This window comes from Hoplias malabaricus, chromosome 2, assembly GCF_029633855.1.
Source record: "Hoplias malabaricus isolate fHopMal1 chromosome 2, fHopMal1.hap1, whole genome shotgun sequence".
In the NCBI taxonomy this organism is placed as follows: domain Eukaryota; kingdom Metazoa; phylum Chordata; class Actinopteri; order Characiformes; family Erythrinidae; genus Hoplias; species Hoplias malabaricus.
This window is the reverse complement of record NC_089801.1, coordinates 27,758,003-27,771,407: the sequence shown is the minus strand read 5'-3', so window position 1 is coordinate 27,771,407 and position 13,405 is coordinate 27,758,003. Positions and strand designations below refer to the sequence as shown.

Below are 13,405 nucleotides of genomic sequence, written 5' to 3'. Positions count from 1 at the left end.
AAGCACCTGGCGGAAACCCATGTGGACACTGTGAGGAAGCACCAAATTAGGGTTACCAACAGGAACTGTTCCTGAAAAAGTGCTATGGAAGGGAGTTTTATGTCCTAATATTATCTGGATATAGAAAATCTGGTTGGCTTCTATTTACATCTACAATTATCTAGTTCAGGGTCACGGTGGGTCCAGAGCCTACCCGGAATCACTGGGTGCAAGGCAGGAACACCCGGGGCGCCAGTACTTCACAGGGCGACACACACACTCGGACACATTTGAGTCGCCAATCCGCCCATCAACGTGTGTTTATGGACCGTGAGAGGAAACTGCACCACCCGGAGGTGTGGGAGGAAACCCACGCAGGCACGGGGAGAACACACCAATCTCCTCACAGACAGTCATCCGGAGCGGGACTTGAACCCACAACCCCAGGACTCTGGAGCTGTTTGACTGTGTGACACTCCAAGCTTGTGTATCCTCCATCTTGTATGTCCATGTCTATCCTCTCACCAGTTACTCATTCTTTGGCAGAGTTGTTTCCAATTAATTATGGTTTACAGATACAGAAAACACAAAGTGTTTCTAACTTGTATTACAATGTGATCAATATTCTCAGACCACCTTACTCAATACATCTTGACTAATCCTATCTTAATCTCATCACAAAAAGTCCTGGGTTTTCTAGAGTAGCCCTTCTGTGGAATCAGACAAGACAAACTAGTCTTTGCTCCTTTTGCTCTTTAACGAGCCTTGAACAGCCATGTCCTTGGCACAGTTTACCGCTTTTCCTTGGTAGGAACAAACCACTGCATAAAAAGAACACTCCAAAAAGTGACTTTGGAGATTCTCTGACCTAAATATTATGACCATCACTACTTGGCCCTAGACAATTTGGCTCAGATCCTTACGCTTGCCCATTTTCCTGCTTTCTCTGAAATATCAGCTTCAGGAACTGACCGTTCACTTGCTGCCTAATATATCAAACTCTTGGCAGATGCTGTTGCAACAAGATATTCAATGATATTTACATCACCTTCAGCAGTTATAATGTTGTGGCTGATAGAGGTTTTCAGATTAGCTGACAGAATGAGGTTCAATCAGCCATGCTGTAAATCCTGGAGCTTGCAAACCAAGGTTTAAAGAGCCCCACTGAAGCTGCCCTCATAGAGCAGGGTTAGATTTACACAAGAAGCTTGGGAGAAAACTTTCCTTGCTACTTTGTGTTTATTCAAATCAGTACGTGACCTCACCAAACAATGAAGTGAAATGTGTGCTGTGGGTATTTATGTCTTACTGGGAGCCAAAAAAAAAGGGGGGGGGGTGTTCTTTTCTCAGTGCAAGTGAACTCTGCCCTCAGAAATGTGTCACATTATCATTTCACATATCGTCATCATTTTAAATACCAGCAATAAAGGCGGAATATAGCATTACAGTCATAACCCCAACAACTCTACTTTTTCCATAAGTGACAAGATTCTAAGAACATGGAGATCTGTCCTGATGAAATGTTAAATATATATTTTATTTATTTTTTAATTGTCAAAGGGTTCTTTAAATGTACAAATGTGTAAATAAATAGGGTCAATATTTTTAAGAATCATCCACTTAAAGGCCTCTTAGATCAAATATAATAAGGTTTATGACTTCATTGCAGGACATGGCTACTGATAAAAATAGATGTGGAAAAAGTGGCTTTTCCAATCCATTTCTTTGTGGGGGGGGAGAGCCTAATCTGACAGAGACTTTGGAAGGAAAGAGACTCTCATCAGACATCTGGCTGACCTCAACTCTCACCCTAGTTCCATTCCCAGCTAAATCATGTTCCTTCGAAGGTCACGACTGTTCATATTACAGACCTTTGCTGCCAAGCTAGAGCCCCTGCTAGCTTAACACTCCCTCCACACTGAACTCTTCCACAGCCCTCAAATGTCCCAGTAGGGAGTTTGAAGCTTCCTGTGTTGATCAGATCTGCTTCTAGGCACATGCAGCTGTGTAACTTCAGGCCTCAAAAGACCTGGCTTGCTTACAAAAGTTTGTGTGTTTACTTCCAATTACATGGCTTAAAAAAGTCACCTAGCATCATTTAAAATTATTTATGAATAGCATTCAGTCATGTAACATCAGCCCACAGACAAGAAACTGACAGGAAATGCCGCATTAGACTAGAGATAAGTTCGGCCATCCATGAGGTTTGTTGTTGGCCCCGTGTTCGCGTAGTGCTACATGTTTGGCCTTGTCTTATGCTACATGTTCTACTGGAGGTTTCCAGTAGAGGACAGACCAGAAAACGCTGACCATAAAAAAACTGCCGACTTGCTCACACAGTTTTTTTCAAAATATTCTGCAGTTTTGATGCTATGCCCCTGTTTTTTGTGTTTACTACAACTTCTGTATGCCTAGCATTAATTTATGAGGTTATGCACAACAACACACCAGATGGAAACAGGATATGCAAGGCAGCCATCTTGCATACATGGTCGTATATAGAGCAGCAAGTATTAAGTGTGCAAAATAAGTTTTAAAGCTTTAACATATGTGTCACTGTAAGGTAACTGTAAGGATTAAAAATGTAATTTGTCATATTTATCTCCTTTTTTTAAATATTATATTTATATAATATAAATTATTTATATTAATATAAATATTAAATATTTTTTTAAAATTTAAGTATTAACACGTGTTAACATCAAAACCATCATCTTTAAATTGTCTAAGCCAAATCTCAGACATACTTCTGGATCCAATTTTATCCCAAAGAACAGAACAAATCAATACACGTTCTTTGGCAGTAAATTTTCCTTAATGGAACTTATAATGTTTGCCAATTTCCAAACTTAATTTTTGGTCACAGGCCACTTTATTAGAGACACTTCCTTGTTTCTACACTATTTCTTAATTTCATCAGCTCCACTGATCATGTTGATCACCACATGTTGTATTACTACTGTTACAGACTGTAGTCTTTCTTGTTATCTGCACAGTTCCGTAGCCCATTTTTATACTGTCCTTCACTGTTCAGGATCCCCACAGAACAGATATTATTTGGGCAGTTCGTCACTGCATTGACCCTGGTGTGGTGATAGTGAGTTAGTACTATGGTTCCTAAAATAGGGGACCAGTAGTACAGCAAGGCAAACAAATGAGGCAGGTTTGAACACTGCTAGCACTGTGTGTCGGCGTGGTGGAGTCTTATATTGCCCAATAGAGTGGATGGTAGAGGAGACAGCGTTTAAATATTAAAGCAGCAATGCTGTGTCTGATCAAGTCATACCAGCACAACACACAATAACATAACACCACCACGTCATGGTCACTGCAGCACTCAGAATGATCCACCATCTAAACAACACCTCCTGTGTGGTGGTGCTGACCATTGCAGAATAGTGGGAATGGGGCTAACAATGTATGCAGATAAACAACATTTACAGCATTTAGCAGACGCTCTTATCCAGAGCGACAAAAGAACTAAAGTCTGAAACTGTAGAGCTATAATATGTTTCTGTATTATTAGTGGGGCAAATTAAATGGACAAAGAGTGTAAACACAAGGAGGTGCCCCAAAGCGACCATTCAGTGTATAATATGAATGCAACAGCACAAACACATAGTTAAAAGAAATTTCACCAATTACAAAAAATTTTATCATTAAAAATGTACCTAATTAACAAAGGAATTAAGTAATTCAGAGTTTTACATGAATTCTCTGTTTTAAAGCCAGATTTTTCCTCACACTGCTGGTGAAAGAAATCAGACATTCAAAACATAGCTCTAAAAGTGACCTTAAAACACTAAAACTAAATGATTCTTAATAAAAAGCCTGGTTTGTGGGACATCATTTTTGCAATGTTTATTCTATACAGTTTGGGTTTAAAGTGTTTTTTTGTTTTTAATAATACACGCAGGGCAAAACCAGCCACCAAGAAAAGTCTTTTCCAGATTTCACAACAATTTACCTTTAATCAACATTACAACCCACCATCTCCTTTGTAAGATGGCATCTTGGAGTTTCAAGGGGTGGATGTAACATGGAGTGTGTGGTGAATGTGGAAGTGAGGGAACCAGACAACTGAATGTACTTTTCAGCTTTTATCTAAATAAATAAAAAGAAGTACAACTACAATAAAGCGGCAGTGGTAGTATGATAATGTTTTAAGAATGCAACAAGGCAAATGTAATTGTAGCAGTAACACGAGAAGTAGAAGACAATGGAAAATATCAAACCAACTACTATGTGGTTTGATATAATGTGCAGGCTCACTTATTTGTGAGCCAATAAAACTTTCATATTTGCATCGTAGACTCAGCAACCCCTCGTTCTTATCATTATGTTTTGTATAAATTAAGGTCCAAGCCTGTTTTTATAAACAATGACACCAAGTGATCTGGCTTTAATTTTGGATCCTGAATGTAGGGTGCCAGTTGTGGTGGTTGCCATGTACAAAGCTCAGTGTTTGGTTTGAGATATTTTTAGCTTTTTGTGAAAGCAGACTAGAAAATAAAACTAAAGTTTTTACAATATGAAAATTGCACTCTTTCAAACTGTGATTTAAATATAAAAAAGATTAAGGCTCCGTCCTACCTATCACCACTTTCACAACATGTGGAATATCCTTTTAAACCATTCCAGGTAAAAATAATAACTAAAAAAATAAAATAAAATCTAAGGTTTAAAGCTGATTAAAAAATAAATAAAATAAAACAACCCTAGGCCACATTTGGTATTGTTTGCTCCATGGCGCCTCCTATGGTTGCAAAATCTAATCATTTTTACAGCACTGTCCTGAAACCAAGGGGAAAGGGGGAGGAATGGGGTGGGTTCTTTCCCACCTCAAAAAGTTACATAGTGCAGGTTCTACAGGGCTGAGACCAGAAAAGCAATAACAGAGGTATCACAGTGATTTTGAAGCTGTAATTAAAAAAAAAAAAAACTACCTAGTTTTGCTTTAATCCTAAGATAAATATAAATGAAAGTATACTCTAACATTTCCAGTCTTTCCAGATTTCTATTCCTAGCTATTTATGAATTTGAATATGACATCATGCCATAAAACTAATTAAACAGAACACACGGCATAGTTGTTCTAAATTCACATAATGCCCTTGTATATAAACAGAAACTTTGCTGATATCCTGGAAGGACATCTCTCTAAAAGATTATATCAAGCAAATTGGACACACTCCCTGAGACAACATGGACAAGCCTGCCAAGACAAGTAACTTCCCTGGCGTTCTGGGCTCAGTGTCCATCTTTGATAATCCAAGTAATTCCACAGAGCTCCATTATTGCACAGACATGAATATTGACACAGTGTGAATATCTGACAGTTCATTAGTCAACTAACACAAAGGTTGTTTTTTTTGTATTTTTGTCTTTGAGCTGGTTCTCATGCCATAATTACAGCCCGCCTATCATAACACACATGTTGATCAAACACTATACACAAACACTTTTCTCGTTTCCAGGTGCTAGTGCCAGTATTTTCAGTTATTATTCATAAGAATTGTTTAAAATTCACGCTGGTGTTAGACCCTGCTTTAAATCAATGAAAGCCAATGTTCCTCAGAAGAGAGGCATTATAAACTAATGTTGAGGCAGGACAGTAAGTCATTGAAACATTTTGAACCCTATTACATAATGCATTTAGAAAGTCAGGTAAGCTTCTCTTACCCGGTATCCATCGGAAGATGTGCTGCTTTCTGGTACAGTCAAATTCCTCCTCAAAGCCATCGGTGCCTTCTTTGACACAGCTTTATATTTGCCATTCGCATTTGGAATGCACAGAGTGTGAGAGATCAACAGCAGAAATCAGACAAGTACGCTGGGAATGACATCACCCCTAGTGGAGGAAGAGGAGCCTTAAAGAGATTAAAGATGAATCCTCTTAGCTGGTAAGCCATTCATTGACTCTGCACACCCCGTCCACAACGAAAAGCTCCACTAAAATAAAGAGAGGTTATTTATAACCCGGAAATAGCATCATAGTTGCAGAGTCTTTGGGCGATCCAGTGGACTAATGGGAAATAGACCAGTGGGTAATGGAGCCTGATATGAAGTCTATGACTGTAATAATCCAATGCTGAAATAAGGAACACAGATAAGGCCGTGACATTTCATGACCGTCATCACAGGTCCAAAATACTGGAAACTATTTATGATAATATACATTATAGGTGTATGCTTTCCATGTACAACACTATGGCATTATTTATGTTTATAATGAGCTATTATCATTAAATCATTCTCTCTGCAAGAACAGGATACTGTAAATCTATTATGTAAGGACAATCAGAGCAAAGAAACCCATGCATGACAAGTTCACGCTGTGAGCCAAGTGAATGTTTGCCTTAGTGTGAATTCATGCGCAATTCTAAAGGTGAAAAACTAACCGTTCAGGACACTGTCTGGCTTGTGTTAAACCATCCTCTCTTATTTAGAACACCATTCAGCTGGGACAAGACAGAAGAGCAGGGAGCTATTTAAGACTGCTGAAATGAGGTTGACGAGTTCACATAAAAGTGGTCAGAATGTGACTTTACTGGGCTGGAACAAGCTACTTCATCTACAATTTAGAAGGTTGTACTAGAGGGTAACTGTAAAATCAGCATTAATGTGTTTGTCTCATGCATTTGAAGGACGAACATGAGCAACTGTGCCAAAGAAAGTGGAATGAGGTTCAGGCACTGACACTATAAAACGAAAAATATCAACCATCAGATGATCAGACCGTGAGAGGAAACTGGAGCACCCAGAGGTGTGGGAGGAAACCCACGCAGACACGGGGAGAACACACCAACTCCTCACAGACAGTCACCTGGAGCAGGAATCAAACCCGCAAATCAAGGTCCCTGGAGCTGTATGACTGTGACACTACCTGCTCCGCCACCGTGCCGCGCAGAAAATCCAGCCTTTGCCATTTCTAATCCAAGCTCAACACTGCAGAAACTGTACTATGTAACATGTCAGCATGATGGAGTTTGCTCTTCCAGTATTATTGTGAATTGAATTTTTATATTTTTCCCTCTGGAAGAAGAGCAATATAGACAAGAGTTGTGCTTGCGAATAAGGAATGGTTCGACGCTGCCTTAAACTTTGGCCAGATTAAGGTACATCAGTATACATCATATTTAAGGTATCTAAGAATTGGTACAGCCTACCATGTCGGGAACATGCTCACTATGACATAAAATGATGAAAGATCACTAGGTTTTTGGACAGACCCCAAGTTACCATCCACAACCCGGAGTCATATTGCCAGTTTGTTTTTCTACACACATAGCAGTGCAAACAATAAAAGCAGAAAGTTGTTGATTGTCCATGTTTATCTGTGTCTTCTAGGGAAAGCAAGTCAGTTGTGTAGTTTATTATCCCAGCCATGTAGTGTGTGCCTTACATTTTTCCAGTCTCCATAAAAATTGGCCAAAACAGTTGTGTACTGAGAGATATGCAGTCTGTTTATAATCTGCTCTGTCTTTAAAAGTTGTGTAGTGAAGCCAAGGCTTAATTTGAATCACAGCTTTCTCAAATTTTTGATTGAAGATTTTTTATATTGTGATTAAGATTATTATTATTAAATAAAAAAAAATACAATTTACCTACAAGCCTTGTATTTATGTTACAATTCTTTATTGTGTTGATTCTTATTTATGAATAAGTGCAGTGACGCTGAAATTAAGGAAAATGTAATTTTTTTAATTTGTACTGTACATTAATAAATGCTTTATACATTCTTACACTAATTCAAATGCTCAAATCAAAATGTCCTGAACATATTAAAGACATCAAAATAAAAAATAAGCCTTGCTTAAATCCCATAATCCTTCTTGTAATCCTGCTTTACTCTGATACAGAACGCCTTTCCATCCATGTTCTTATATTCATCTCCTTATATACACCAAAAAGTTCAAAGCCTGCTCTTCCAAAGCTTCTTTTAACACCAAAGGCAATAGGGGGAGGAGGGGTTGTTTTCTCTTTGCTGTAGTAACAAGAGTAACCGTATGAGGAGTTCATTGCCACTAGAGTTGTGAGGTGTTGATGATGATTGAATGACTGATTACTTTTCTCCAACTCATTTCAAAAGTAGTGGATGGTGCTCCACCACTCCAGAGTGCAATTTCACTGTTCCACCGCCCGGTGCTAAGCAGCGTCAATCGTTCTCAGCCGCTGCTTGGCACTGAGCATGCTCACCAGTTGCCAATATTTTTTATGGAGTTCATACAAGCTGAATTGTGTATCTGATCTTTTTGTGCCATCTTTTTGATTTAAGCAATAATGGGTGTAATAATCTCTTAGAAATGCTCTGCATATCCAAATTATGACACAATTTACCACATCAACAGGTTTTTAAGCAATCACAAACACATTCCTTTATTGAGGGTGGGTTCCTCTTTTTAGTCTTGGTTCCTTAGTTGAGTCACGGTTTCTTCCTCTTATTCTTATAAAAATGTTTTTCTGCCAATGTCACTACACATCTGGACTTAGATTTTACCTCTGTATACACTGGATAATGAAAGTTGGAAATAATAATGAGACCAAAACCAAGACTTAAATCCAATGTTTCTGGAAACAAAAGCACGTGAAATTTTAAAGCAACATTTTTTTTTGCCTTTAAATTACAGCTTGAAAATCATTGTGATGTTTCACTGACCTGTAACAGGCAGAACAGAGCCTCTGTCATTGCTAATATGACAATCTGTTTCTATTCCAACAAAATTCCAGCAAAAGCCAAAACAACAAAACAAGTTAAGCTGGGGTCTAACTGGGCCTAAACGTCACCTTTTCTCCAGGTGTGTGTGTGTGTGTTCATTTATCTTACTGCACTAGGGTGTGTTCATGTTCGCTGTTAATTGTGAAAAAAAAATGTTGCTGTATGTTGTACGACAACCTTAAAAACACATTCATTTACATTTTGAGTTTACATCTGGCAACTCAAACAACTGAAATCGTCAGTTGTAAGTAGAAATTTATCATTCGAAAACAAATAGTTTGCGTATCCCAGTATCACGCAAAAACTTAATGCACTAGACTGATATATAAATAATCACATTAAATTACATTACGGGTTTTAATAGCAATAACCTTTAGGAGTAATATGCTATAAAACAATTAAGAAAATTAATAAAATAGTTCAGTGTTTATGTTGATAATTCTCCATGCAGACATTTGCAGTTGTTGCAGCCCTGTACTAAATTACACTGGGCCTGAAACCAGTCCACGGCCAATGGTTGGGAACCTCTGCGTAATCCTAAACACTAAACTGTCTTAGTTAGGTCAACTCAGAGCTCAAGGTTCATGTCCAGATCAGTTCTTTACCATTGAAGTGAGATTAGACCCTACGACAAACGTCAATGATCGGTGTTCATGTCAGTGGAGAATAAACTTAGGCCATGTTACAGCTGGACTCATCTAAAGTAAACAAAGCCTGGACAGATTGAGAAGATAAGCCACTGGTTCCCAGAAGCCTGAGAACAAAAGCAGATTTCTGTTTATCATGAGCTGCACGGTTCCTTGACCTGTTGCAAATGAATGATCCAGAGGCATCTCTCAAGGACTGCCTGAGGAGATGGGCTTGAACCAAATTCAAACTAGAAATAAAACTATGTCACATATGGCATAAACAAGTAGCTATGTGTTTAAGATAACTATTCTGTGTAGCAGGAGAAACCAGTCTAGACTGGTACAAACATTTTCCTACTTTGTATGCAAGTAAAGCTCTATATGACTCTATGTCACTCTCTTGTCAGCTCTATGTCACTATATTGGAACTGTGAGGGAAAGTGAAAGTGTCAACTTCTGTCCTCTTTTTCCTCACAACACACACTCTGAAATACTCTAAAGAAAAAACCAAGACAAGTCTTTGAATATCAATGTTACTCTAACTCACCCCACAGTGAATATGTACATGAGAGACCACTGAAATATACAGCAGGAACTTCACACAGAAATAAGCACAAGCATATTTTAAGTCCAACTTTGAAAATTTTCAAACACTGAATATTTAATGACACCAAACCTCTCACTGAAAACTGCACTGACAGAGTTTGTAAACCCAACACCAAGCTTTTATATATGTGATACTTCAGTTCTGAAACCAAGGTCAAAAACAAAGCAGGAGTGGCTCACTATCAAGCTGGATTTTTTTATATATATCAGAAAAACCCTGGTGCTGTTGGTTCATTTAACTATAAGAGTTGTTAAGCTACTTAACCCACTCATGTACAACCCCTAAATTAGATCAAGAGAAAATCCCACAGAACTTGCTCTGCTTGGTTTAAAGAGAAGGAATTTTGTAAAGACACACCTTGGATTAACATCTAAAGAACACATTTGGATTTTTAAATTACATATTTTGGCTGCGTGGTTAATTTTCATATTTATATACAATCAAATCAGAGGTTGTAGCCTTAAATAATCAAGACAGAACCTAGCAAGTGAAAACATTAAACAAACAAAAATAGATATGATTTGGTTAAAGAGCTGACTCCAAAGTTTATTGTGTACAATTTGAAGCCCCTGCATATGTGTGTGTGTGTGTGTGTATGTGTGCATAGTCATAATATTAATATCAAGAACATTTATCATGATAAAATCTTTATAACAAAAAATAAATATATTGTACTCTATACTTGTAATAATCAAAAATAATATCATTATGAGAAAGCAAGTCATAATTATGAGACAGCCCAATAGCATAAGTCAATGTTCTAAGAAACGAGAACAATTAGAAATTAACAATAAGACTCCCTTCTGTCGTCAGTTGCACTATTAAAAACTCATCTACGCTTGCTAGTGAATATTTCAAAGTTAGTTACAGGCTAAATTTCCCCTAACATCTTAAAAGTATCTGTTCCAAGGGCTGCAGTCATGTGATTTTTCTTTGTGTGGGTGCCATATTTGGTACTATGTGACTGGTTTATTAGGGCGCAGCACTAATGTAAACAGAGAGAAAAGATAGAATTATCATACACACAGCTCATCTCCCTGTGCTGGAGAGACAGTCTTATAACACCCAGAAGCACAGATGCCCACTGACTCTTTGCGTCAGCAGGGAAAAGCACCCCACAGTGTGGTATAATGAGGAGAAAGGACTGTTATCCACTGTTAGACCTATTAGCATTTTTGTCATAAAATCTAACTGTTAGCACATTAGACTCAAATGCATTTCTTGCTCTTATGACTTAATCTGTGTGAATTATTCATACACAGATCAAATACAAGCTTCAGTAATTGTGTTATTGGGTGTAAAATTTCATGCACAAGCCACACATTTGTTTGTCTCACATTATCCCTGGTTTACAAGGTAAATAATCTGATCTGTCCCTGTAGAATAGATTCTTGAGGATAATGTTTTAAATTTCTCTGATTTGGCTTAAAATTTAATTAATTCGTTCATGTCTGAAAATATGAGTGATCAGTTAGAGATGTCTCCACACTGCAGCAAAGCACAAGGCTGAACCCCAAATATTACTCTATACCGTCTGTAGTAGACAGTGTAGGTCATAAAATAACAGTTTCTGTATGTTCAAAAATATTTTAGTCAGCTATATGGCTCATGTTTCCCAGTTGAATTAGTGCACTGTGTGGGTGCATTATATTTAGTTTTGTGTGTGACATATACTATGTAGGGAGTATGGCACTATTTGGGACACAGCCTGACCTCCTCTACTGTCTGACACAGACCAACTGAGTTTTGCTTTAAATGAGGACTAAAATTGTTGAAAGAAACAGTAAAAAAAGATTTTACACAGTTTTTATTTGAGTGTTTTGTGTAATAAGTACCCAATATGGCAGCTACTATACCGTGATGTCACCTCCAACACATGGATACATAACTCCACACATTCCCTTTCATTCAGTATGCACAGATCTATGAATATGCAGCTAGACTCCTCAATTTTCACTTTCCATCGCATGCCTTCAGCTAGAATATCACTCCTGGCACGCTGACAGGATTGGTTCCTTAGGTTTATGATGTAAGAAACCTGTCTGTCTGAATCTGGTCGTTTGACTGTCATTGGACAAAACTTCTCCCAGACCCAGTCCTACCACTAGAGCCCATGGAGAGTGACCGCCCCCCACACTCAACAAACACACCTGCATTTCCAGTTTCTCTAAACTCTGAGCCATCTGAAGAGCCTGTAATCTAAAATGTGTTTGTGTCCAATGTCTGCTGTTGTTTTTATTTTACCATTTCGTCTTCTTCTCCATTTTCCTCGTCTTCTTCAAGTTCCTGCTCTGGTTTATGTCTCACTTTCGCCGTCTCGCTGATGTCCTCGGAGTCCTCCTCCTCCTCCTCCTCCTCCTCCTCCGTCCCTTTTTGTTGTTGTTCTAAAGCGCGGCGGTGAAGAGCCTCCAAACGCCGCAGTTCAGCTTGATTTCTCACGCCGCCAAACTCTCCCTCCGACAGCGTCTGAGAGCTCGAGCAACTTTTACTCTCGCCACTCTCAACCCCACGCGAGGCTGCCTCCTGCTCCATTCTGCCCCGGTCGGTCTCGCTCGGGCTCGAGTTCGAGCTGAACAACTTCCAGAGGGAGCTCCTACTACTTCGTCATTGTGAAGGACGCCGGTGTTGACGTTCTTTATCTCGCAGAACTGACCCTCACGCGCACCTTTCCATTGAGCCAGAAACCGTTGGTTTCGAGACCATCGCGACGCAATAACTGACCACTGTCACTGCAGCTCTGCAGGCGTTACGTCCGCGTGCGGATACTATGTCGACGAGACTCTAAAAGTGCGCGCGCGGGCGCCTACGGTTCATTCTCATTCAATTCGCTCACCGCTCACTAAACCCCGCCCACCAAAGCGAGCAGAGAGGAGGAAAGTTCACCCATCGACCATTAACGCAACGTAAACACAGCAGTAACGTGACACAGAGCAATAACACACCACAGTGGCACACAAAAATAACACACAACAGAAACACACAACAGTGACACAGAGCAATAACACACAGTAGTAACACCACAGCGACACAGCAATAACACACTGCTGTAACAATGACGCACAATAAAAGCACACAACAATAACACCCCACAGTGACACACAGCAAATAACACACAATAACAACAGTCTGCAGTAACACACGGAAGTAACACAGATGCACAAAAAACAGCAATAACACACCACAGTGACATACAACAATAATATACTGCTGTAAGAATGACGCACAGTAAACACACAGCAGCAGTAAAACACAACAGTAACAAGCAAAAAAAACTATACCACACCAGTAACGGACCACCACAGTTACACACTGCTGTAACAATGACACACAACAAACACACAGCAGTAACACACCACAGTGACAGGGCAGTAACACACTGCAGTAACACATGACAATAACACACAGTAACAGAGTTACATGTATTTATGGATTTTTAAGATCACATAACTGACAATAATACAACACCTATTT

General features: G+C 39.0%; 1 protein-coding gene across 5 annotated transcripts in view; it reads right to left on the bottom strand.

Annotated features, from left to right (window-relative positions):
• The window catches only part of mast4 (microtubule associated serine/threonine kinase family member 4), a 140,616-nt gene extending 127,910 nt beyond the window's left edge, over positions 1–12,706 (bottom strand). For 4 of the 5 annotated variants that reach the window (XM_066657980.1, XM_066657989.1, XM_066657997.1 and 1 more), the window contains exon 1: positions 12,179–12,706. In XM_066657980.1, the coding sequence (XP_066514077.1) occupies positions 12,179–12,466 (288 nt within the window). In that variant the 5' untranslated portion in view covers positions 12,467–12,706. Of the gene's footprint in view, positions 1–5,661; positions 5,722–12,178 lie in introns of those variants that run through there. The other variant, XM_066658012.1, reaches the window with a different exon arrangement.
• Positions 12,707–13,405: the final 699 nt, after the last annotated feature.